The sequence below is a fragment of the Copadichromis virginalis genome, linkage group LG13 (genome assembly GCF_057382275.1).
Source record: "Copadichromis virginalis isolate Kocher_CV1m ecotype Utaka linkage group LG13, C_Virginalis_male_GT1.1, whole genome shotgun sequence".
In the NCBI taxonomy this organism is placed as follows: Eukaryota; Metazoa; Chordata; class Actinopteri; order Cichliformes; family Cichlidae; genus Copadichromis; species Copadichromis virginalis.
Window position 1 is genome coordinate 32,352,710 of NC_140630.1, and position 27,534 is coordinate 32,380,243.

At 39.6% G+C, this 27,534-nt stretch overlaps 1 protein-coding gene across 2 annotated transcripts in view; it reads right to left on the minus strand.

Annotated features, from left to right (window-relative positions):
* ttc27 (tetratricopeptide repeat domain 27) overlaps window positions 1-26,916 on the minus strand; it is an 85,896-nt gene extending 58,980 nt beyond the window's left edge. For both annotated transcript variants that reach the window (XM_085478494.1, XM_085478493.1), the window contains exons 1-7: window positions 26,632-26,916; window positions 19,211-19,394; window positions 16,729-16,852; window positions 13,870-14,013; window positions 9,652-9,754; window positions 5,580-5,738; window positions 4,198-4,337 (exon numbers count right to left, since the gene is read on the minus strand). In XM_085478494.1, the coding sequence (XP_085334620.1) occupies window positions 4,198-4,337; window positions 5,580-5,738; window positions 9,652-9,754; window positions 13,870-14,013; window positions 16,729-16,852; window positions 19,211-19,394; window positions 26,632-26,725 (948 nt within the window). In that variant the 5' untranslated portion in view covers window positions 26,726-26,916. The remainder of the gene's footprint in view (window positions 1-4,197; window positions 4,338-5,579; window positions 5,739-9,651; window positions 9,755-13,869; window positions 14,014-16,728; window positions 16,853-19,210; window positions 19,395-26,631) is intronic.
* Between the last annotated feature and the right edge of the window lie 618 nt (window positions 26,917-27,534).

Sequence of the window (27,534 nt, forward strand, 5' to 3'; positions counted from 1 at the left end):
AACACATTTCCAGCAGGGTACAACCACCCTGCCTCACATTTGTACAATCCACTTTACATCCAGTTCACAAGAGGACACGGATCTGCTTAACATGTAACAAATCAAGACCATCACTGTGAATAAAATGTGTTACAGTGATTGTTTTCGCTTGATTAACTTGCTTTTAATGTTAATGTTTTAAGTCAAATTCCTGTCTGAAAATGAAATGAATCACCCAGCCCGAGCTCACTGCCAGACTACACAGCATCCAGCAGTGTGAGGTAAATAAACCACCTCCATGTAAGCACACAATGCTGGCAAAAAGAACAAAAGGAGTCAGCCAGAGAGAGTGATTGACTGTGTAGGGACCTAAAACCAAACCTGCGTAGCGTAAGGATGAATGGGAGACTTACCAGGTATGATGGAGGGAAATTAGACAGTCATTGTGCAGTGTGTGTGGGAGATCGTTTAAATCTCTGTGCTTTACAGACCATTTAAAAGCAAGTTTCTCTCTGCCTGGAGAGCATAATGAAACATTTAGACAGTAACCATTCTTCTCTTTTCTGCTTGTTGGTGTTTTTGTGCGAGAGTGTGTGTGTCAGCACACTGTGGTGGGCATCTGACCAGTACTTCATCATGAAGTGGCTGACACATTTGAGCACTAGAGATCTGACTGTGCAACTTTGGGAAACACCAGAGAGGGAATTTAGGGAAGCAAAGTGATATTTTAGTTTTCATAGACACCAGGAAAATAGGTTGTCACACACCAAGATCTCTTTCGTACACACAAACTAAACTTAATATAAATGTAAAGAGGACCGAACTAAGGAGGACAATCTGATTTTGGCAGAGTGGATAGCAAAGGATTGTTTTGTCAGCCGATTTACGCAAAAAGTCAGACAAATCTATACCAGAGGTATGAAAACCACATGAGAGGTAGCTCTTAGAAGCGGTTACCTTTTAAAGTCAAGTTTAATCTAGAACTAGACCCAGGATGTTTGAGTAATTGTACAAATACATATCAAATAGAAACAAGGATAATTGACATTCTTCTGACATTCTCAAAAAAACCCAGCAAAAATCAATCTGGATCATAATTAGGGCTGAACGATATATCGCATTTGCGATAATATCGCGACATGATCAAGTGCAATTTTCTCACCGCAAAGGCTGCGATTATACTCTGGACATGTCCAAATTCATGGGCTGCATCCTCCTGAGGCCGCATTTGTAGACCGATTACGTCACAGCGACGCGCCGAAGGCTGTCCAAATTACTACCATATCCCAGAATTCATAGCGCGGCCCAGCCAAACTCCAGTTTCCAGCAATGGCGGCCGCTACTAAGTTATAAAATTACTCATACTAATCTTTCTGGGTCACAAAATAAACTTTTAACATATTTTCAGGCGAGAAAGTAGTTGTGTAAACATCAAATATCTGCTCGGTTTATCAAGATATCCCATATTTGCAAAAGTGCTTCGACGTTTTCAGAGGCGTCTGCTACCCACCAGCTCGACAGCTAGCCGGGAGCTCGAGGGTTACTGATGCGGCCGAGAGCGGCACAACTCCCGGCACATCATTTTCAGATCACCGCGGAGTTTCGCTGCTCGGGTTAAACGTAATATATAAGTCACTTAGACAACCTAAAAATGTTATTGTTGGGCTTTTTTCAGTGTTTTGTTTGTTCGTGAGTAAATCGGTTTGGCTGAGATTAAAGTTATTAGATTAGATAAAATAAAACTTTATTAATCCCCCGGGTGGGTTCCTCCTTGGTTTTCACACAGCTGACTAAACGTCAAACAGAAAACTTATTAAACAGAAGTATGAGACAGTCGAGAATTTACACCAGTGTCTGGTTATATTTTAGATAGCAAGAAGCAGACGGCCGAGTTTATTAAACTCCACCGAGACAGCGGTGACGCTAATCAGAACTAGACCGTCCAATTTCACGCCTTTAAACTTTAAAGGCGTGTTTGTGTGTGTGTTTATACAATTGCTATTATGTTTGCACTTTATGTGTAATGTTACTGACTGCAGAGATCAGTAAGATGTGTGTATTTTTTATTTATTAGTTTTATTTATTTAATATTATTTTTTAATTGAATGACTGTCTAGTAGTTCACAGATGTCAAAAAACTGAGTGTGGTAAAGCCACTGATTTTTTTTTATGTATATTTCTGCAATCTGCACATTGTACTGACTTTCATTTTAATGTTTACACCAGGGTTCCTTGTCAGCACTTTATGCTCAGATGTTTGTAAGCTAAAAATAAACTATTGTGTATGTTCAAATATACTGTTGTGATTGAAGAAGTTAAATAAAAATGTCAGTCATCAATTCATGCATCACCTCATGTCATCATAACAGAGGTCTGTCTTCCAGGAAAGAACAGTTTAAAATTAATGTAATATAGTATTGGCCATACTATATGATGTATTGCTTGTCTTTGTTTAATAATACAGAAGACAAAGACCTTAAAAAATAATCGCATATCGCATCGCAATCGCAATATTGGGGCAAAAAAATCGCAATTAGATTATTTTCCATAATCGTTCAGCCCTAATCATAATATCTTTGCTCTTGTTTAGTTTATTAACAGTTGTTGTAAAAAGGTTTTATATGAGGATATCAGCATGCAGTTCCTGTCAAATGTGGCCAAAATAAAGACAGAAAAAAAAGTCTGGGCTTTTACAGGTTCTCCTCTCTATAAATAAAAGTTCTTAACCATTTACAAAAACTTGGGTCACCGCAAAACCAATACAGTTTTAAAACAAGGTTAAATTTTATATTCACCTCAAGAAAAAAAAGAAATAATAAGAACAGTGTGGACGGACACCATGAAGGAAACAGTGGGTGGTACATTGGTTCAGATGTTCAACTCAGATGATGATAGCTCCCACTTCAAACTCTAAACTATTCATGTGAGGTTAAAAAGAAAGTAGTTGAAGCACTCTGAGTGATCAGTAAGACTAGAAAAAAAGTGCTAAATAAATGTGAGTTCCTTACATTATACAATGTGTCATGGTACATTTTAGAGCATTTCTAAGACAATGTTCATTGGGCACTAATATTAACTTTTCCTAAAATTTTAGAAGAACAGTGTGCAAAAACAAACAAAACCCGTCATTGTGACACAAATGCATAGTGGTGGGAACTCCACGTATCAACATCATGGTTTAAGGTTGCTTTGCTACTTCAGGTTCTGGTTACCTACCAAACAATCAGATTCATAAGCCACTGTCAGTTATCATTCACTTGGTTAAGTAGGCAACCTATATGCCAAAAGGCTACAGGGACCGGGTTTGATGCAGCCTAAACCATGCCTCTCTATAAAGACTTACGTATGCATGACTATGTGCATGTATGTCAATAATCAAAAATATTATGACAACACCTGCCTGATATGCTGTTGGTCTTGCACATGCAAAGTATTAGAGGTAGAATATGAATTTTAACTGCACTCCAGCATAAAAATTTTCATTTCTTTTCCCATTTCAGGAGAAAGATTGAGTTAAAGGCCTATATATTGAGAACTTGTAACTTGTAACAGAGAACTAACAGGGTCAACAGTATCAACAGGTTTCACAGGGTATTATAAAAGGTCCAGAAGTAGACACCCCCCTCTGCTGATGATGGTGGGTATTAAAAAGCATTTGCACCTCTGTAAATTTTGGCTAGCAGAAAAGGTTAAATGGGCAGACTGTTGCCAAGTCAACGAGACAGCTTCCATAAGCTATCCATTTTTAGAGGAGTCAAGGTTAGACTCTTGTCTGTTTATAGTATGGCCCCTGCCATTAAAGATTTTCTCCTAGTAAACTCAAACATACCCATTTTAAGTCACACATCAAACTTCAAATACTTATGCAATCACAAAACTGAATAAGAGAGACAGTTCAAGTACAAATGGTCTTAGAGTGTATAAAGGCAAAATAAAAAGGTTAATTCAAGTTAACCAAGAATATAAATACCAACAATAAACACATAGGTTTCATGGAATCTCTCTCAGTTTTGAAAGGTAAATTGTGAGTGTGTGGACATTAGCTTAAAGGTGGAAAAGACGATGTGTTATCAATGTGTGTGTAAGTGGGCTTAAGGGACATGTTGCAAGTTACCGAACTTTAAATAAATGTGTCTGAAACATAGAAGATAGAGGCTCAACAGTCAGTCAGCCGAACAACCAAAGTGCGCTGGGAAGAAGACAAACAGACGCTCATACCTTGGGAAGACTAGCCTGAGGTGTAGGGGTGGGAGTTTCCTCATCATTGATCTGACAAGGCTGGTCCTGCTTTCTTTTGACTTCAAGGATGAGCTGAGCCAAGTAGTTCTGCTGGAACCGGGTACGTTTGCCAAGGGCACCTACAGATGAAATCAGCTTAAAAGGTTTAGATATACTATGGTTAAATTTGGACATTTTATTCAGCATCACCACTGGTAACTACATTTGCATTATTCAACAAATAATGCAACATGTTGTCAGTCCAGCTTAGAATGTTGGACAACTATTGCTCTGTCCATACTTCAACACACCCAAATCTGAAATCAAGGATATCAAGGATTTATGAGGTTATGCTGAATATAAAGTTAGCAAAAAGCTAGCTAGCTACAGCAGCTGACATCTAAAGATCTCTTGAATATCTCTGAATATCAATTTCTTACAAAAAAAAAAAAAAAAAAAAAAAAAAAAAAAAAATCACACATCAACTCTTTAACTTTTGAAATGAAAGTTGATTGAATGATTGAAAAATGCCGGTGAGAAAGATAATAGTTATGTTCGTTTATATAAAAAGATCTTACTAGTGTAGACACTGCAGCAAAAATAACATATCTGAGAAGTTTAATTTATGGGCTAAATTGTTCTTAATAAAAGATAAAGGTAAAAGGGGTGGCTGTAGCTCAGGTGGCAGAGCAGGTCACCTACTAATCAGAAGGTTGGTGGTGCTCCAGTCTGCATGCCAAATATCCTTGGGCAAGATACTAACCCCGTGTGTGAACACATGTGAACCCCATGTTAGTGCTACTTACATAGAAAGAACATAGAAAAAAAAAAGCGCTGTGTGGATGAGCGCTTTGAGTGCTCAGAGTAGAAAAGCGCTATAAAAGAACCAGCCCATTTACCAAAACGGGAACTAAAATATAAAAATACAGCATAAGTATTTAAAAACTTATTTTTCCCAATAAAAAGCTGCACGGGTGTAAAATGATAACTGGACAGTACTTCATAGAGTCCTATAATACAGCGCTGCAGCACACTGGAAAGATGAGCCACAGCCAGGGCACAAGGTTAATGTTACTTTATCACTTAAGAAGCTAATAGTTTATACTTTATCCTGTTTGTAGAATTCGAGAAATAACGAGTCACTGACTAAAACTAAAGCTCCTTCCTAAACAATAAGATCTCCAAGAGTTCAACATAGGCTAAACTACTGGAGACCTAATTCTGCAGCTCTAGTAGCTTTGGGTTTGCTAATAATAATTTGTTAAACTGTCAAATTGTGTTTCATGTAGAACTCCCTTTTGTCAACTCTCCCTGATTATACAGGCCTCCTATGGTTCTCTGTCAATTCAGCATTCTTTTCTCCAGGTGTGTACTTCAGTTACCAGTCATGTTGATGGTGAGCCCCGAAAGCTCCCGAGCCTTCTCGATGTGTTCCTTGGCACGCTGGTACTCATAGTAGGTGAGACTAGTGTAGACGCACTCGAGGTGGAATTGAATAGCCAGGTTTCTGTGTTGTGATAACACAGACTGGCATTTGAGCACTGTAAAAGGAAAGGGAAGAACATTCCAGTGAGGATGAACATGAAACACAGATTAGCCATCTTACATTGTGATTTTGCAGTTAAAATGTTCAGAGATTGTCAAAGTAGCTGAGAAAACACCAGGGGTCCAGTTTCTTTTCTATGCATGAACCAAATATATCTATGCTCCTTACAACCCTGCTCGAAGAACTCAGGCCCTGAAATGAGACATTAAAAAGACACACTGAGCATGGAGTCGATGGGAATGGACAGAGGAAAGCGCAGTCTCATTCCCTCATTCTTTTATTTTGACAGCGAATGCGCACCTGCGGACCACTTATGTGCAGCCCTGCTTATATTTATGCCTGGCCAACATTCTTATCATTTAAGGTACCCCACCTTTCCAAATAGACAAGACTAACATTAACAAATCAAATATAACCCTCGATAAATATATTTGTAGTGCATTCTTTTGAAGACTGCAAATGAATTGCATTTTTTATTTTTAAACACATATCAACATCATTCGACAATTAAACCTCAACAACAGAAGTACACCTTTGTTTAATCTCTTTATTTGCTTTTGTTACAGTAAAATGACAAAAATCTCTAATTATTGAGAAAACCTTTGAACACAGTTTGGGAGTAACTTGTTTTTTGCTTAAACATCATTTTCATTACTTTAAAAACACCAAATCGTTCACTTTCATTATGTGTGACCTTAGAAACATTGCCTCAGTGTGATCATAACCAGTCTTATTAATGACTCGGATTACTCTTTTTTTTTTTTGTAGTATAAGTATTGAATTTATTATTGTTTTAAAAGCCGACTCCCACAACTCCACACAAGAAAAAAATACAAGTGAACAGGAAATTATATGTAAAGCTCTAATAGATGCTTAGTGTTATAAAGAACACATAATAACTTTGACATTTTCCCTATAATATAATGAAAATGTTGTTCATAGGATTTTACATCACTGACTGTTTTAATTTTGGTATTAAAAACCTTTAATTCAATATTTTCTTTACATCCTTTTTGGTCACAAAAAGCATGAATTGAGTTTTCTTAAGGGACAATCTGTTGATATCAAACCACATGTTAAGAATGTCATACTCACGTTCTTTTGCACACAAAATATCCTTTAAATCTTTAAATCATCTGCAAAAATAACAAATTTAAACAATTTACTCATTTTAGTAAATTGTTTATATCATTAATGTAAAGTCTAAAGAGTTTTAGACCAATCACTGATCATAGAGGTAACCCCACATTGAACCTTTCTAAATTCAAACAGTTTTGTTAATTTGCACACACTGTTGTCTATTTTTCAAATGAGCTTTAACCAGGAACAGGCTATTCCTCTTATTCCACATCTCTCTAATTTCCTTAATAACTGACAATAATCTACTGTATCAAACACTTTCTGTAGGCCAAGATAAATACCGACATCATTTGCAATGGCTTCTGTTAAAAAACAAAAACAAAATTTGGAAGTTTACTAACAGAAGCAATGCAAAGCAAAGCCAACCATATCAGCTGGCTAGCAGGATCATTTGTAACAGGTGTTACTGCGCTGTCGCCGGTTGGCTATTTGCACGTTAACTAAAGCGAGCACATCGTGTTAACAGTTATATACTACAGTTTGATTCACAGAAGCAAATAAACATGCAGCGTTCATACTGATTTGCTTACTTATATGGTAAATCTCTGCAAAACATACACATCACAAATGTTTCTAGCTTCATGGGACTTCTTTTAACATTTTTGGTACAAACTGTGAGCCATCAAAGTACTGGGTGCCTAAAGCTGCCGATTTTGTTCTTTCCAAGTGACAATAACCTCAACCTTTCATATTAAAATAGACTTATATGTAAAATATGTCTCACACACACCCTTTGTAGATATTTATAGGTGTGTTTTTTTCCCATTCTAACCCAACAACTACTCTGATCAGCTAAGCTGTGACAATATCAGTGGGCACCTTCAAACATGCAGACACTTTGACTTTGCAGCTCAGAGTAAGTCTCAAAGAATGTCCTTACAGAAAAAAAACCTGTTATAATTAAAGGCAACTGGCCAACAGTAAAAATGTTCAGGACATTAATTCAGCAAAAATATTCCTGTTGCGCACCAAACAAAAGGAAATCAAGCCAGACATGGCAGCACCTCCATGGGCAGAAAACAGATGTGCATGCTTGTCACAGCATCACCTTTCTGCTCACACCACTCGTAAAAGCATCGTGTCCAACTGTTCCTCTGGAATACGGATCAGTATGTTTTGTAGTATGTGCAGTCGGCTCGCCCTTCACACTCTGTTAACTGCCACACAACAGACTGCGCTCCAACAAACCCACTGCCTTTAAAAAACAAACTCCAGCAAGCAGCCATTTGGAAAGGCTGTGGAAAAAACCCAACAATAATTACATAAACAATCCAAATGCTGATAAAAGCTCTGCTGGGACGATGGGAAAGGGAGAGTAGCTTTGCTTTACGCAGAACAGTTATTTCACATACTGATATTTTCTCCACTCTAATTCCATTACAGGAACACAGTGTGATTAAACAACTGCTTATAAACAAAGAACGTTTCTTCAGTGCACTGGTACCCACATGTCAGTTTGGGTAGTGGTCCTCTAAGAAACCAGTGCATGCTTCATGTTCTATATGCCAGAGACATTTTTGAAAGGAGTATGCATATGTATGAAATGGGCCATGCCTTCCCAGAAAACCTCTCAGTACAAAATGAAATCCAAGTCATAGACACACATATAGAGACAACAAAATAAGATTCATGAATGAGATTTATCTTATAAAAGTGCACAAGACTACTCAAAGTCTTTAATATGGATGTTTGTCTAATGCAGGAATAATGTTTAATAATGTTTTTGACTTCATAAATGGTTGTCATAACTGAGGAGGACTGTGGGAGTCAGACTTTTATGTGGAAATGCTGCAAAGAAACCTCTACTGACAGAGACGACGAGGAAAACAGGACCTGCTTAACCCAAGGAATACACATAATGGATGCAAGACCAGTGTTGATCACATAGGTCACAGTGTACTACGAAGCCAGATTAATGGCTTTTTTGAGCTTAAAGTGAGACTCTTTTTGCGTGGCTAAACCGCTGTGGTAATAAATAATGCGGTTGGGAGTAAGTTATATTTGGAGTTTTGGTTTCAAAGCAAAGCAATCTGTGAATCAGTCAAAAAGAGTCCAGTTTTGACTGATTCTTTTACTTAAAGCATGTTTTAATCACAAAATAGAATATAATTACTAAAGCCAATGAATGAAGCACAAACTATGTGTCGCATATCATATTAATGTGGGAATGCAGAACATATATAAGCTTACTACTTGACTATAATCTGCTGCTAAGTCTATTTTACACTGCAGGAATTGCAGCCATGAAGAACACCTATCCAATCAATAAAATTAATTTGAATTTGATCTGCCAACAAACTAAAGCCTGTCACCCTGAGGCTGTTTGTGTCCTCCCAGCCTCTATATAGTTTTGGCATTTATTAAATTTTCTGCCTCAACCAACCTTAAAACATTTTGCGATAATTCACGATTTGTTTTTTTCGTTTCATGTACGCAATAAATGTGCATTAATTTCATCAGCCAGTTTAACAGTTAAATAAGATACTGATACATATCAGCAGCACAGCAGCTCAGAGTGAACTGCTGACTATGGTGTAGTCCAAATGGACCACAAAGAATTCACTACTTCTGACACCACAGACGTAGCTGGAAACAACTCTATCGTCAATTTGTCCAAACTGTAGCACACACAGCGCGAATACACTGAAACGGCTGATGCTTGACGTGGTAAACTGGCTAAATGCTCACTTAGGTTTGAAATATTCTTTCCCACATACACTCACGAGCATATAACACAACACAATAACAATAACAAAAAACAAACAGACCTTTGTCCATGCTGATCTGGGCCAAGCTGAAGAGTTGTGGGGAACGGGCCTCTAGAATTTGCTGGTGTAGGTTAATGTAGCGAAGGGTCCAGCAGGGCAGCAGCTGCATGTACATGTGAACAAAGTGAGTCAAGTTTTTATTAAACGAAAGCCACGACCCAACTTCTCTGACAACAGGGTTGTAGCTTATTACCATTTCATCTGATTTAATACAGAGATGAGATCATTTGTGCTTAAGCTTCTTACACGCTTCAGTTTCTTGCTTGTTAGTCTGAAGACCACAAATACCATCTAAAATAATGCAATTAAAATATTGATAGGCAAGACTGAGGCCATGATACAAACAGTATTGTGTCACAGTTCCAGCCTGTGTGCCTGGTAATCTACTGAAAAGCTGGAATGTTTAAAGATCAACATATCTGGAAACTACATCACAATAATGTTTTGATTTTCTTTTTTATTTCTACATTATCAGTTTGTTGTGTTTTTGGTTAGTGAGGGCAAGTGTTTTTACACAGCAACGTGTGTTTAAAGGGAAGACATTTTTACTCTGTTCTTAATGTTATAACAAGCACTCCCCTCAGAGCATAGGTGAATAAATAAACACATAATGCTGATCTCGAGGCGCCTTCAGGACAAATACAACACCAGCATTTAGAGTGCTGCATCCTGGAGCTAAGTGCTGAGCATGCACTAAAAACAGCTCACTCCTTAGCTTTTTGCATCTGAACAGAACAGAAAGTGGCAGAGAGAGAGGAGGAGTGTTTTATTTCCCCTTACACCAAAACCTCCTTACACCTTGCAACCTCCCATTCTTGTCACACACTGGTAGAGTGCAAGTGAACCATGTTAAAATCTTACTCGTGTGTTAGCGAGGATGCACAGTCACATGGAGATTTAATTGCCCGTCTCAATGAATCAGTATGCACTCACATTTTTTTCCTTCAAACCTTATGCTAAAGAGAAATTAAGTCCACTCAGTGTGAATAATGATGGGCCTTGATGGATAGCAAGGAACATGATCTGTACCACTAGGATCTAAATCAATGACGTAAAACAAATATTTTCAAACTACTACTGTTGGGTCTGTGTTTCCACAAGCCCTGCTAGTTTAGAGACTTATTCATCATGAAGAAAACAAGACATAACAGAACATCTTCAACCGGTTTTTCACTCGCTAACGAGGAAAGTTTTTGGTCAAGAACCAGCTCTTGGAGCTCACGCTCCTAACCTGTCTCATGCCCAAAATCCTTCAAAGAGCAGCTGTCCCCGTAGCTATTTATTGACATGACAGTTACAACAGGCACGTGCGGGGGGGGGGCTTGAGCGCCCGCCCCTTTCCTGATGGGTGCCCAAAGTGCCCTTTTGTTCATTTATTTTTTTATGTGTGTGTGCGTGCGGAGTCCTGTCTGTGCCCCTCAACAATAATATTTAACTATTAATCACAGTTTTGCTAAATAAAAGGATCTGGCTTGCATCAGTCACATGATCACATTTAACCAATGATCGCCCTTGACGGCAGAACGCGCTGGTTACGAGCCGGGAACGAGCTCACAAAGAGCACGCGCATTTTTTGCGGTCCGGAGCTGTAGGAGAAACACAAGTTAACTCAGAGACACAGACTGATGCGACAAACCCAGTAAGTAGGTGTACAGCGTACACTGTAGTGTATAGCACACAGGAGTGTTAGCTTATTACGTACACGTTGGTAAGTTGTCTTGTTGCAACTGACGAACTGAAACAAACGAGCGTGCTGTGTGTGCAACAGCGCGACAAACATTACCTGTCCTTTTATTAACTGCACAAGTAGTGCTGGTCACAGCTGCTGGCTACCTGTGTAAGGCTGTCATGGGTCTGTAGCTCTGTCACCGTTTTAGGGAACATATTTAGTTTTAAAGTAAGTTTCCGGGCTTTTCCTGCCTTTCTGGAGGGATTATATTTCACTAAAAACGATCTAATATGCATGTCCACATAATTATGCATTATAATATTTTAAAAAACACGCTGTAACACAAGCAGATTATATTAGATTTATATTTTAAATAAGACAAAATTTTGATTTTACAGCAGTAAAATGATTGTATCTCTACAGTTTAAAAATGTAATAAGCTTTGCCCTGCACAGAGTGGATAGTGAAACAAATGGAATCATCATAATGACATTATTTCATATTTATTACCTCCCCCTCCTCATTGCTTTATTATTGTAGCTCTAGTAATAAATATGTAAGGATTCTGGATCAGCACACTGATGCCCATAGTATATACAGTATTCTGAAGAAGGTCTAAAATGTCACTGTGTGTGTGTGCATGTGTTTGTTTTATGTGTATGGATTTTTTTTAAATTATTACTCAGGATATAACATTGTCCAGACATGCCTGGTAAGGACATGAGGAGGAAACAGCAGGACCTGTGTGAGGCTACTAAAGGCAGGGCTATAACATTTTTCTGTCATCATTTAGATTAAGTGCAGGAGTTGTTAGGTGTGGATAATTAGATTATAGTTTATTGCAATAGCAAGTTGTGCCTTGTTCTCACATAGACAGCAAGTGGAGAGTGATATATGAAATGATGGGATGGAAGGAAGAAGAGAAGCAAAGAGTGATTCACAGGCAGAGCCTAAATTATTTCTCACAGTTTTTTGTTGCCTTATGGTTCCAAGTGCTGTCACCAATCTTTGCATTTTGTTATTATCTCATGACACTTGTTTAATCAGCTACCATCTCTCCTGTGGACTTTTTACTGTCTACAGTCTCAGATCAACACAGCCCTGCCCTCCAGCACTATCAGCAGCAGGAGCAGCAGCAACCCCTCAACAGCAACATTGTACCCATCAGGTAAAACATCGGCTACATTTGCTTTGCCTTGTCGCCACCTCACAACAGTGATATAGTATGATGCGATCCCATATTAAGATTCTTGATGAATGTGTGTTGTTGTTATTCAGCCTGGTTCAATGTGCCCCTTTTTAACTTTGAGCACCCGCCCCTTTAAACGTCACTGCACGGCCCTGAGTTACAATATGCAATACAACACAAGCACCTCCCACCGTAAACCCCCCCCCAATGGTTCTAAGGCTACGTCCACACGTACACGGGTATTTTTGAAAACGGAGATTTTCCGTTTTGGTTTTAAAAAATAATCCCGTCCACACATAAACGCAGAAATGAAGGAAAACGCTGCTATGAACATGCCATATATTCCTAACCGTGCAGAAATGTTGGCCAATCAGAAGTCTAGAAGCCTCGGTGGGAAAAAGTAAACAAAGCTGGGGCATAGAAGCAGAACCGAGTCGTATGTGTGGAGGGACAGTAACTGTGTGTATATGTAAGCATTTAAACACTGCAGAGAGTAGAATTAACAGTAACAGTATTGAAGAAATTCATTTCACCGAAACAATAACGTGGCGCACAGTGTGACGTCAAAAAAATGCACACACCTTTGATGCTGCGTTTTCTCCGTTCTTCTCGTCCACACGTAAATGCAAAAACTGAGTTTTCAAAAATATCCACCCTGGTGGGAGTTTTTAAAAATCTCTGTTTTCAGTGACCGAAAACGCCGTTTACGTGTGGACGAAAGGTGCAAACGCATAGAAAAATCTGCATTTTCAAAAATACCCGGGTACGTGTGGACGTAGCCTAAGACAAGGCAGTGTGTGTGTGTGTGTGTGTGTGTGTGTGTGTGTGTGTGTGTGTGTGTGTGTGTGTGTGTGTGTGTGTGACCTCCTGCTGACCAAAAGGATCATAAAAGCAGGAAGCTTACAACACAAGAAACAGATCTTTCAGATAGCATGAATCTGCAGTAGAACCTCCCCCAGCACAGAGTGGCTGGAGAGGTGGTCAGGAACAAAGGAATAGCTTTGATCCTACTGCTTGAACCAAGACTGTACAAATTTAAGAAACCCAATGACAACATTCAACAATTAGACTTAACAATTACAAACACACATCCTATTGATGTAGTGACCGTAAAATTTATGAAGTAGATGTGAGTTGGTCTCCAGTTTTCATCTCTGGTGTAGATTGTGTCATCAAGCATATATTTTTGGATGGATTCGTTATGTATGGAAACAACACAATGACTTGTAAAATTGATTTAAAAAGATTCTGCAGGCCACGAGTAAACATCAATGAAAATTATTATTATAATGCATATATTTATAATGAATACATAAGTTCAGATAATTCTACGATCATTGTAACAGAAAGACTGACTTACCTGAAGCCTATCCATCTTGGGGAAGCATTTGGTGACAATTACCCTGGCCAACAGTAGGAGAAAGGGGTTGGCCACCTGGCTATACACCGATTCCCCATCCAGGAGCAGGCTGGAGTGGATGGCATCAACCAGCATCTGAGGCTCCTAGTCAGGAAATTAGGATTAAGTCCTCACACTGACAAATGGCTGACTTAAATGAAGGTCTGACATTAGGACTGCTTTCTTACTATTGCTGAGTCGCCGCTGCTGCTTCAGCCTAGCTCTGCAAATCAACTTTGTTGATTAGAAGCCTATAGGCACATTAAGGCACAAAAAGGACCTGCCTATACTGCAAACACTAAGTTAGATGGCATTTCAACATGTTTTGTCAAAATCGTTTAGCTAGATCTGAGTTCAGCTTTTACTGAAGTTTCCCAGTTTTACAGCATGTTCTCTTCTCAGGTGATTGTGCCAAGCATACATGCAGAATCATTTCAGTTACTTAAATTCATTGTGTCATCCTCTCCGTCACACTCTCTCGTCTCACTAACATGAATGAGAGATGAAATCCAGGCTCCCCTTCACAACAACAGTGCAAGAAAAACTCATTTCACAGCAGGTGCTCAAACTTGTAGGAAAACAGTGTGTTTATTACCATCACATTAAGAGTTGTTCTATTCAAGTGTCCTAGCAGCCCATGACTAAAACGGATTTTTAGATGAGTTTTTTTAACCCTTCTCCCTAGTTTGTTTGTTTGTTGTCACAATTCATTTGAAAAAGATCATCTACATTAATCGGACTCAGAAGTGCATTTAACTTCTTTTTTTTTTTTTTTTTTTTTTTTTTTATCAGAATTAATTCCACACGATTATGGCTCTGCCATGTTTGTCCTCCCTTTCACGCATGCTGCCACGCATGTATGGGTGACCTGCTTCATACCGCAGCCTCCTTCATGTGACAGCAGAGATAAATCACTGACACCAAAGAAATTACTTTGATAAAAGGATTGGTCCTCTCTTCTGGTGTTATGGCAGGGTGAAATGCTCTATTGTGCTCACAGTATCGCAGTGCCAGGGGGAAGCAATCTCCTAAACCCAAGTAATTAGGACTCCAGAGATGCTTCAGTACTGAGCTCTAGTCCACAGAGCTCCGTCTGGCTCTGCTCGATTCAGGTCACTTTAAAAGGAAGCTTTGACCACTTTGACAAGACTATGATTCCTTGATATATTTTATAATATGCTAACTTACAAATCAGTAGGAATTGGGATGTTATTTAGATTGTAATTTAAAGTACCTTACTCCTTCAAATAATAACTTAGTCAATTAAAAGTCTGCTCTCATAATTCCACTATATTGCTAAAAGTATTCACTTCAATATGAACTCGAGTGACATCGCATTCTTATTCGATAGAGTTTAATATGATCTCAGCCCATTCTTTGCAGCTATAACAGCTATAGCTTTTCTGGCAAGTGTGGGAGTGCGTTTATGGGAATTTTTGATCATTCTTCCAGAAGCACATGTAAGGTCAGGAAATGAACGAGAAGGCCTGGATCGCAGCTTCTGCTCCAATTCATCCCAAATCTAAATCCTGACTCTATCAGGTCTTTATGGACCTAGCTTTGTGCACTGGTAATGTTGGAGCACAAAGGTGCCATCCACCAAACTGTTCCCACAAATTTACAAACATGAAATTGTCTGAAATGTCTTGGTATGTTGAAGCATTAAGTTCCAGTTCCTGTCACTGGAACCGAAGGACTGAGCTCAGCTCCTGAAAATCAAGCCTATAATCTTTACACTTTGACAGTGAAGTCACACAAGTACTTTCCTCCTGGCAACTGGCAAACTCAGACTCGTCCATCAGATTGCCAGACAAAGAAGAGTCCAGTGGTGGCATGCATTACACCACTCCACCTGCCTAGGTGATGCAAGGCTTGGACGCAGCTGCTCGGCCATGGAAGCTCTTTCACGAAGCTCTTTACACTGCTAATCTGAAGGCCACATGAAGGCCTGTAGTGACTGACATCAGCACATTATACACCTTAGTGTTTGCTGACCCTGCTCTGTGATTTTACATGGCCTACCACTTTGTGGCCAAGTTGTTTTCGTTTCCAAATGCTTAGCAGTATTATAGCTCTTCCACTGCTCAGAGCTGACCGGATAAACAGATTAAACAGATGTTAAACAGATAGTTTAGCATCCTATCACATTACCGGTGGAATTCACTCAGATCCTGAAAGTGCCATTCTTTCACAAATGTTTGCTTTGTACTTGATTTTTTACACCTGTAGAAGCAACTGGAACACCTGAATCCAATAGATTGTGTGTGTGTGTGTGTGTGTGTGTGTGTGTGTGTGTGTGTGTGTGTGTGTGTGTGTGTTCTAATACAAAAGCACAAATCTTAAGTTGATTTGGTTCTTTAGGATTTCTGTTAAACAGCAGTGATGCTGTATGGCAGACTTGAAATTTACACATCTTTACTTTGTCTCCAAAGCATTTTTTTTTTTCATTTCAGAGATTTTGCTGTGTAAATTCTGCTTTGAAATTCAATAATGCAATAACCTTTATACAATCAGCAAGGTCAATCAACCTCAAACAACCTGCATCCCCAAACATGAAGAAAATCACACATATCTGTTTCAGTTTAGCTGACACTCAGCTCCTTTGCTTCTCCCAAAAGACTATTCAAGTTTCCTCTATTACAGTTTCACCGTTTAACTTCTAAGCTAACTGACTTAATTCCAATATATGTTGACATTTACTGATAAGCCCATGGAAAAAAAATATCAACAAAACCTTGACAAAGGTCGGTTCAAATTTTCGCCAGCCTATAAATCACTGCAGAACGGACAGGATGATGAAGGAGAAGGAAGAAATCATACCTGAGATGACAACAGGGCTGGGGTCAGCAGATCACAGATATCGAAGGAGACCGGAGGACCGGTCCAGTTACTCTGGGCAAACATGTGGAGACATGAGACAGCCAAGGCCAAAACTGCCAACTCCCTGCAGCCAGAAGGACAAGACACACAGCAGATTTACTGCACAGAAATATTGCAGAGAGATTTTTCAACAATACTTTTCAGAAGTGAGGAAAAACAAGTGAACTTTTTTTGAGAGATGCTCACTCAGGTCTTTAGGAAAAAACAGACTACAGCCAGTAACTCTGGCAATGGAAGGGACAACCATCGACATGTTTTGCTGCATTTCAATTAGGATGAGAAAATGATGGAGGGTGATGGAAGAGACAAAAAATTATGAGGGGTGAAGGAGGACGAGAAGGAACGAGAGCTGGATTCAACATTTACTCACGTACAGTTCTGCCCTGAGAATGAGAAGTGAGAGATGTTAACCTGAACTTATTAAAGAATTAATATTTCATGCCAAAAGGAATATTGGGGGTGAATGGAGAGAAAGAAACAATGATGTACACTGTCCATCTCTGGGCCACCATGGACATCTTGGTGTCCTCAATTCAGAAAACTCACTTTTTTAGTTTACAAAAGTAACAACAGAGATACTCGTTGACTCTTCAAGCTCTAAGCTGCCATGTTGGTGCTCAGGCTTGATTGACACATTAATACTGCAAGGTAATAGAAACAGACTTTCCCTGGTACCCATTGCTTACAAGGAAAGGGCAGGCTTTTTAATATTAGCATTAAAAATAGAAGAACCACAACTTAATTACTTTGTCAAAATAGGAAAGTGTTAATATGTGGTTTAAAGTAGCTGTGCCTAGTGCGACTGTGCCCTGAAAGTCTAGTTCTTGACATGAGTATACTCGGATGTAGGAAGATTAGGTAACAGCCACAAAAGGCTCACCTGTAAAAACAGGTGATAGTGTTTGTCTTTATGAACAAAACTCAGTTTTTGTACTTTGCTGAATTTACAGCAAATGTAAAAAATAACTGAAGTTAACATGCATCATCTTAATTTATTTTTAGTGCAGCTCAAACAAAAGCCACCCAGACCAGATATATGCTAAACACATATTACCAGCACAGTATATTTGCTGTTAAGTGATTCATGTAGAAATGAATGACTGAAGGGAGCTTGGCTCACTACTGTTGTGCAACTCCCCTTAAACTCTCCATCTAATTTAGCATGAACCATATCAGCCAGATTAAATGGGAAAGGTCTTTAAAAGCCCCACAGTAGTAATTTACAGTAGTTTTTGCAAATACTGATATTTATAAATGCAAATAATTGAATTATTTAATTATTATTTTGGTTGGCATAGCCATAGAGTTTAGAAAAGTCTATGAGAGTCACATAAGTCATACTATTCCCAGTGAAATAAAATCCAGCCATGTGGTGTGTGGATTTCACATGGAATCCAAGAAGTCACTTGGGTGAGTGACGAAATGTTTATCAACGTCCAGATCAACACAATCTGCGATTTCCTTACCTGGATAATTGAGCATGCATCAATAAAGTTTGCAAAATGCCAGTAATACACAATAGCAATTTTCCGATTCAAATCGATTTTAGTTTGAATAATGCAATACTAAATGTTGAATCGATTTTAAATATAAATATATTTTGCCAGAAACGCCAGAATCTCAGTTTAAAGGTCATGAAACATTTCAAAAACTGCCAAAGAGTTAAAACACCAAACAACTGAAAAAGCAGGTCAATGGATTCCGATCAAAGATGCAAACACAAAGCACGACCCAGCTGCACATACACGGACAGTGCTGAAAGCCGACAACTCAAAGATTCTGAAGCTGCAGGTTTTGTCACTCGGACCAGAATTTGCTGAACCAGCAGCAAAAGAAGATCAAAACTACGCTTCCCATTTGAAAAACATGTCATGAATTCTCTCTTACTTTTGCTGTTTTGCATCCATCACGGTTAAAAATCACACTTCCTGCACAGTGCTCTCTCGCTCAGTGTACTTCAAGACCAGTTTGCCATCAAAAATCTGTTTTCTGTATTATTCGTTCACTTATTATGCACCAGTCTGTGTTCACTGCTGGGTTTTTTTAAATGATGGATATGACTTTGTGGGGATAGGTTAATTGACAAATCTAAATTGCCCATAGGTGTGAATGCGGGAGTGAATGTGAGTGCGAATGGTTGTCTGTCCCTGTGTGTTAACCCTGCGACAGACTGGCAACCTGTCCAGGGTGTGCCCCGCCTCTCGCCCTATGACAGCTGGGATAGGCTCCAGCACCCCCCGCGACCCTGAAAAGGATAAGCGGAAGCGAATGGATGGATGGATATGTACTGATAAACGATTAGAATTATAATATTTCTGACTGAGTCAAAATTGAATTCCACTTGGAGATCGAATTGAATCAGGACCTTGTGAATCAGAATTGAATCGGTTATAGACATCAAGTGACCCAGCCCTAATAGTACCTGCTGGTCTGGTTATCATTGGTGCCATCGGTCAGGTACAGTAGTAAACGTCTCTCCAGGTAGGACTCGATGTTCTCCCCTTCGTGGTAGTCGCCATGTCCGTTGAGCAGATCTGTCACTCCCGTGCTCAGCAGAACTGCTTCAAAGTCCCCTTCCATAAGGGACTCCAGCAGAGGGCCTGCCTCTGGAAGACAATGTTTGGAGAAGTGAAGTTTACCGTTTGGTTTCTGTAACTAAAAAAAAATAATGCTGTGTACTGCAGTTAAGGAAATTTGGATCAAGTACATGAATGACGATCCCAATATTGCCAGGAAATATCATACATTGCTTTAATACGGCATGTTGTGAATAAGAACAGACTTTTGTTTACTGCCAAAAGAAAAGAACATGTTTAGTGTCGCTGCTTCTTAGTCTAGAAAAGACTCATTTGCACTCATACGGAAAACCCTCATACCCCAAGGACCAAAGAACATTATACCAACACAGGATTGACCATCTCATAACAATTACATTGTTTCAATGTTTACAAAAAAAGCCTAGTGACTGGTGCAATCATAGACAGGCAAAAAAGGAGTGTGTGTGTGTGTGTGTGTGTGTGTGTGCGCGCGCTAGAACAAGTCTTTAGCAGTAATTGCAGTTCTAGAGTTTCAGATGTCTGTAAAACATCTGAACTACCATCTTCGGGTCTTTCCATCAGTGTTCTGTGGCGCTGAGTCCGTGTTTTGACGGAGTCCGTTGCAAACTTCTGCTGAAGAAGCTCCATTGTGGTTCTGGCAATTTGCTATGTGGTGTTGAACTCTAAACCATCACGCCAGCCTTTGGTAACTGGTTAGACCTGAAAGATCAATGCCTTGGACACTCACTGCTCAAAAGGATATTCCAACGTATAAGAGGTTTTTTTTTTAGGCCGGTACTGATATTAACTCATTCACTGCCATTGACGTCTATAGCCGTCAATGGCAGTGAATGAGTCAATGGGTTTAACTCATTCACTGCCAATGGCTGGCAGTGAATGAGTTAATACTTGCAGTTGTCAAGCTGTCAGATGATGTCAAACACTGTTTGACTTCTTTTGCAGCAAACAAAGAAACAGGTAACACCTTTTATGCAATGGCAATTTTATTTATGAGTTGCATTTCATGACACACAAATTCACTGTACTTAACATAAATGACAGAAACAAAACTATGTAGATCTGCTATACCCAAATGCAAAAAACAAAAAAACAATTGCTACAAAGAAAGTGTAGTTTAAGTTTGTGTGTAAAGCTGAATCGATTGGTCTGATTTTTTGTTTTTAAATCCTGTCTGGTCTGGCAGCTTTTGCAATCAGAACTGTGATCTGACTGCACTGTGGCACCAAACACATTGTGCTCTCTATAATGAGTCTTTTCTTTAAACCCCTTAAAAGAACAAGAAAGCTTTGCTTTGCAAAATCTAGCTGTATAACAATGTAAACAGGGACAAAGTTTGATGTTGAAACAATGACCAAGCCCAAGTTGACATCAGTGGTGCTAATGCACTTATTTCCACTGTAGCCTTATTCTGCTATAAACAATCCCCTACCTATACTGCATACAGTGTGTATTTACCTTGCTCATGCTCCAAAACCACCGTACACTTGTGAGATAAAGAGGACATGCTGAAAAGGCTGATACCGAGATGATGAGAAATGTCGATTTATTGAAAGACAGAGGGCAGCTGCTGGGCCACCGCTTGCCAACAAGAAATAATTGTGTTGCCCGAGTGCTCCGTTCAACATCTCCCCGTCTTTCATTAGCTTTTTATTTGAGCGGGGAGACTGGCTTGGCTCATTAGCATTGATTACTTTGTGTTACCCTGGTGGAGGGAATAGAGGGGAGGAAGTAGATTGTGCTCTGAGCTGCATAACAAAGCCTGGCCAAGTTGAGAAACAGACAAGATTGTCTCCATCACAAACCAGGTGTGGACAACAAATAACCTAAACACTAATAACAGATGTGTCATGTCAGAGAACCTGTGCCAGCTTCACTGCTCTCTACAACCATTTTTCTTTAAATTAATCAGAATCAGAATCAGAATCAGAATCAGAATGGGTTTATTGCCAGATGTTGAGGTTTACAACATTAGGAAATTGCTGCGGTGCTTCAGTGCAAACAATAAGAATTAAAGTGCTATGTAGAAAGAAAGATAGATATATGCATGAGATATACATGAGATATATACATGAGAATAGGAATTATGAGTGCTACGTAGAAAGATATATACATGAGTGCAGGTGGTGATCAGTGCAAACATGGAATGATGCAGTGACACAGCGTAGGGTCATGTGTTAATGTGTTAATGGCGGGGACAGTCATGTGGTTATTGTTCATGTGTCCAACAGCAGAGGGGAAGAAACTGTTCTTGTGGCGAGAGGTTCTGGTGCGAATGGACCGGAGCCTCCTGCCTGAGGGGAGCAGGTCAAACAGACTGTGTCCAGGGTGAGAAGGGTCAGCTGAGATCCGGGCTGCACGCCGCAGTGTCCTGGAGGTGTACAGGTCCTGCAGAGATGGGAGTCTGCAGCCAATCACCTTCTCAGCAGAGCGCACAACACGCTGCAGTCTCTGTTTGTCCCTGATAGTGGCTCCAGCGTACCACACGGTGATGGAGGAGGTGAGGATGGACTCGATGATTGCAGTGTAGAACTGCATCATCGTCCGTGTTGGCAGGTTGAATTTCTTCAGCTGCCTCAGGAAGTACATCCTCTGCTGGGCTTTCTTGATGACGGAGGTGATGGTGGGCTCCCACTTCAGGTCCTGGGTGATGGTGGTACCCAGGAAGCGGAATGAGTCCAAAAGAGGTTTGCTTAGTTGATTTCCAGACAGCTGTTAGAAACAATAAGACGATGCATGGTGTTTGGATTCAAGGATGCGTGTCATTGGTAAGGGGGTACCAATGACACGCATCCTTGAATCCAAACACCATAGTTTTGTCAAAGATGGAAAACTATTTTCATGTAGGAGTGTGAGCCTATCCCACATGCCCACATCCACAGGTCAGTCACATGGTCGCTCAACTGTCCACTTGGCTTTAATAAATGCTTGCAGTGTGACTGGTGCTGTAAAAGAGGTGTGGAGATTTTCATCTGACTGCCGATCTAATGAAACCCAGGGGCTGCCATAGTAGCGCAGTGAGGTGGGAGGGAGAAGACGGGAGGAGGAAGGCTCTGGCTTTATGAGGGGAAAATGAAAGCCTGAGGTATGGCCACATGTTTAATGACGTTTCAACTACTCTTCAGGTCTACTGTTGAAATGGCAGCAATTATGGAAAACAAGGCAGGGGCCCTCAAATTAGTCCATAATTCATAAATGTTCAGGCATTGAGCTGCAGTTAATAAGGAAATGGTGAATAGAATTTGCAAAAGCGTACAGGGCTGAGAAGCCATATAGATTCAAGATGAAAGATCAGGAATAGCTCACATGGGAACCCCAATTTCTCTGTGAAACACTAAAAAATGCACACAGTCACGGGCTGCTTGTCTTTCTTGAAGCAGGGCTGTCCATACAGCTTCGATAATCTGCATAAAAGCTCAATCAGCTGCATTAGCCTGGCTTTAATTCTGAGTGTTATGTTCTACGATCATCTACACCCTACACCACCTCTGATACGACACACTTTTGGGAAATAATGCAGAAGAAGATGTCAGTTCATCATAAATCTTGCCACAACACTTCCATGGTAATGGGTCGAGGGGATATAAGAACAATGGTTTATGAAAGATTACCTGCCAAGAAAGTCAAACAATCTCATTTGGCTCGACACAAGCGGTGTCAAATTAACTTACTCCCATAAATTCTCACATAAAAAACAATCTAATGCTTCAGATGAAACCAAGATTGACCAAGAGTGGTGAAAAGTATGGAGTAGCTACACAAGTTTGGAAAAGGGAAGGGAGAGCTTACCATTTGTCATCTGGCAAAGTTATTGCATGGACATGTATGTCTGCCAATGGAGCCAGGCCAGTAGTGTTTCTTGCTGATACGACTGTTGATAGCCGGATGAATTCTGAAGTACAAAGGGCTATGCTCTCTAATGAGATTTAGCCAACTGCTGCAAAACTGATTGGATGCCACCTCACAGTGCAGATAGATAATGAACCAGAACATATTGCAAAAGCAACCCTAGAGTTTCTCAGGGCAAAGAAATGGGATATTCTTCACTGGCCAAGTCAGTTAGCTAATCTCAGAAACTAAAGACGGCTGCAGTCTTTAGTTTCTGCCTGCTAGAGCTATCCAAATCTTGCAGTAAGTTATTTTTCAAATGATGTTATTTTGTCCAATTAATTGTATCACCCTGTGAATGGAGGACGATGCATAAAACTGTTATAAATACAATACTTTGGCTTAACCCCTTGAATTAAAGATGAAAGCCTATACATATATGGTTTCATTTCAAATTCACTGTATTAGTATTAAGCATTCTTTTGTTGAACTGTGATTTACATGGTTTTGCAACTGATTAATTGCCAATAGGTCTTGTTTATTCATCCAAACCAATAAATGACACCAAACATGAGCCAACAGAGTAGCCAATTTCACATTGGCAAGTTTTTCTTAAGTTAGCAGAGTTGATTTTTTCATTTTTAGTTGTGCTGCACATGCATTTTCCTTACTACGGGGAAACACGCAGGGTTTCCAGCAGTATATGATTTACTGCCAAGAAGCATTGTTACAACAAAGACATAATTAACCAAACACAAATTTCCTTACTTTTTGTGCTAAGTTTATAAAGAAATCAGGGGTGGCTCAAGATTTATGCACAGTATTGTAGGTTGCAAACTATTTGGCAAACATCTTAAACTGTTAGATGAACATGTTAGCTAAACGTAGCTGCTATGTTCATTTCTTCTTATAGTTCTCTCTTTCTCTTATATTAAAAATAATAACACTACGGTCGGACATGCGACTGTTTTACGTTCGGTTTGTTAGCAACAACGACGTTAAAACCATCGTGTGGCTCCGCCGTCCACTTGTTTATTTTCCGCATCAACCTTTCACAATAAAGCTCAACAACCTGTTGAGACTTTCCAAAATAAACTGAAATGATAACAATATACATTATTCTCAAACATCAAATTTCATCAAAAAAATTACCTCAAATGAAAACATGAAGTAACTACAAACAGCACTTACACTAAACATAACTGATAATGTAGTTGTTGAATAAAAGTATGCAGTTTCAATTTAAAGTATCAAAGAGTGGCAGTTAAACTTAGGTAAGAGTACAAAAAACTGTTACCTGAATACCTGTACAATAAAACAGTGGATCGGGTAAACAGAAAGACCTCTCGATCTGATACGAATAACAAGTTTTTAAGAACAAATTTTTAACAAGTCCATCTGTACAAGTACGTACATCAAATGAAGCACATCAAATAAAAAAGAGAGCAGTGCCTGCGGTTTTTTGCACCAAATTAATTACATCTTCAAATGTGATTCATCACATGAAACCATCGACAGACTTTTCTTACCAACAGCATGAACACATCTCGCAATGACAGTGCAGGTATTCATACCTGGATAACATATAAAGATCATGACAAACAAATTTGTGGCACTGATGCAGTTTTTCAGCTACATTTACTGATTTTCCATCCATGTTTTTTTGTGTGAAAAAACCCAAAATAAACTGCATACAGATGCAATGGTGTACAGAGGACTTTTCATTCTTTGTACTGTAGAGCACCTTAGATGCAGCAAACTACAAAACTCTAGAGCCAGCTATGAAGAAAAGGTGTCTGATGACGTTAAATGGAGAGAGAAAAAGTATCTCTTTCAAGGATACAACAGAAACCAGTATGACTGTTTCGGGATCTTGCAAAAGATCACAGCACTTAACCATGCCACTCAACCAACAAAGCCCATAAGAAGACAGTGTGGATGTCAGAGAGATGGACCATGCCTGCACACATCCTGGCACATAGAGCACCTTAGCAGAGCGCATCGAACCATTTACAGCCCGAGAACAACAGTGGTGTCACTCACTGTGAGCTGTGTCCAATTTAAAGACATATCTGTTTCATTGTCAACATAGAAAACGTGTCACACCGAAATCAAATGAGGTACAGGTCATTAAGTACTTACCTGGCTACAGTGGGACCCTGTAATAAAGAGCCATCTCTCGTTTCCTTCATTGTTTTAGGCTACTTTATTCTACAGCCTCAGCCTTCCAGTATAACAGAGCATCTGGGGTAAAGTCTGACTATTGCTATGCAGTCCAAAGCTAATGCTTTCCTAAATATTTCAATCTGGCCATTTTATTTATTTCAACAGAAAAAAATGACTATCATGTTACCTTTAAACTGACAGTGAAAGGCTCTTTCATTCTTATAAGAAATTGTCTTCCAAGAACTGGATAATAGATTTACAGCTAGTTGCTGAATATTGTGCTTTAAGACTGCAATTTTCGTCCCTACCTTAAGTTTCTTTCATATCTCCACTGACAAATCTCTCCAGTTTAATTAAATGCTAATGCACTGTCAATTACTGCGGCAGAAATAAGACGTGGTCTAGGAACAAACCGTACTGAAGTCACACTAGAGACGGGTTATCCAGCAGGAATCTCGCAGTCTGGCCATTTAAAGCCTGCTGGTAACAAAGAGAGCCCCAGTTAAACAGACAGCACTGTTTAATACAGGATGTCTACCATTGGGGCTTTCTGGCAGTTGTGGATTAGTTTCAGGGTTCTAAACGCAGCTGACAGATGCGGCTCGAGTCGACTGGACGCAGGTGTATGGACAGAAGACGTCATGCTAGACTCTAATGATAAAACCTACCAGGAAAAAAAACAACCACGCTAGCTGTAGTTCATAGCTTTTCAACATAACCATCTAGTTTCCGTCCAGCTACGTCTCCGGTGAACATTGGGACAACTGGGCGAACTAAAGCTAACGTTAGCTAATGTTTAATTTCTTTTAAATCGACTTCATCATTTACTGAAAATCAATCCCAGTATAAGATTAACGCCGAATAGCATAGTTACATACCACATTTTAAATCGCTTTACAATATTACAAGACGCAATAGCTAACGCTGCCCACAAGCAATGCAAGTTTTTACTGCCAAAAAAATAAACGGGATTTGGTGTGACATCCACCAGAGCGCGAATGACACGTACCGTAGCTAAGTTTGCTTAGCAGACATTACATGAACATGAATTCATTTAGACTGTTGCTCTAGCACTCAACACTTTTATTAAGACAACACAGGAAGTCCTGTCAATACCGTTAAAGACTTAGACCAGAGCTGTTACCGTCAAATGCTTCTACATTTTAAATGTGCCTTCGCTTGGCAGGCGAGCACAACCTGACAGCTTTGAGAACCTGAGACAAAACTAACCTCGTTATGACAGTGTCAATAGCTACGTGGTGAATAAAGGAGCAGAATCAAGCGGCTGCCTCACCTGCAATACTGAAAATGTTCTGCTTCCATTCCGCTGTTTCACCGGCAGTTAAAAACCCTCGGAGTGCTGCGATCTCCACGTCTAGCGGCGGCATGACTGAACGGATTTGGTTCTTGCCAAAGTCAAGCTGGAGCTGCTGCCTTCAGTCAGGACGGTCCCAGATAAAAGCCAGCTATAAAGCGCTGTGCTAACGAGCCGATTCGGAGCGTCTCAATCAGTGATAAAATGTTTATTTCTGCCCATGTGGAGCAAGCGGAATCAGTGAGCAGCCATGACAGATCCGCGTTGCATTGTGGGAAAATTAATCAAGGCGCGCACACAGAGATGCAGAGCATTTCCAGTCTGCACATGGCCCGGGGATGTGGAGGAGTCTGGGGGGTTTTTGTTGTTGTTTTTTCAGGATATTAGTAGATGCTACGACATTCTTTGGTCCTTTCGTGCTGTTCGCAAACTGATTAACCTAATCACACTGACAACAATGAAATAACATAAAATAATAAAATACAGGATAAGGATGGGGCTTATTGTATGTTTATAAACAGGAAAATTAATTTACATCTATGAATGATTACGTCAACCATCGACTGTCTTAAAATAAGTGTGCTATACTGCACTCCTCAACCAAACATGGTCCACCCCCTTTGAGTAAATTTGTATTTAAGAATATAGTTAATCAAATATCATTCCCACAGTAAAGAAGGTTTCACAACTTTCACTGTGGTTGGATACTTACTTTTTTACCTATACACGTATATGATGTGCACCTAACAAAAACGCAAAAAATGACATTCGGAAAAGAGGTGAATTTGTAGGCTCAACTAATTCACCTGGCTTGAAATCCCATTACTTGAGTAGATTTAGCCGACATTAAACTTTGATATAGTCCATAAATACAGTAAACTT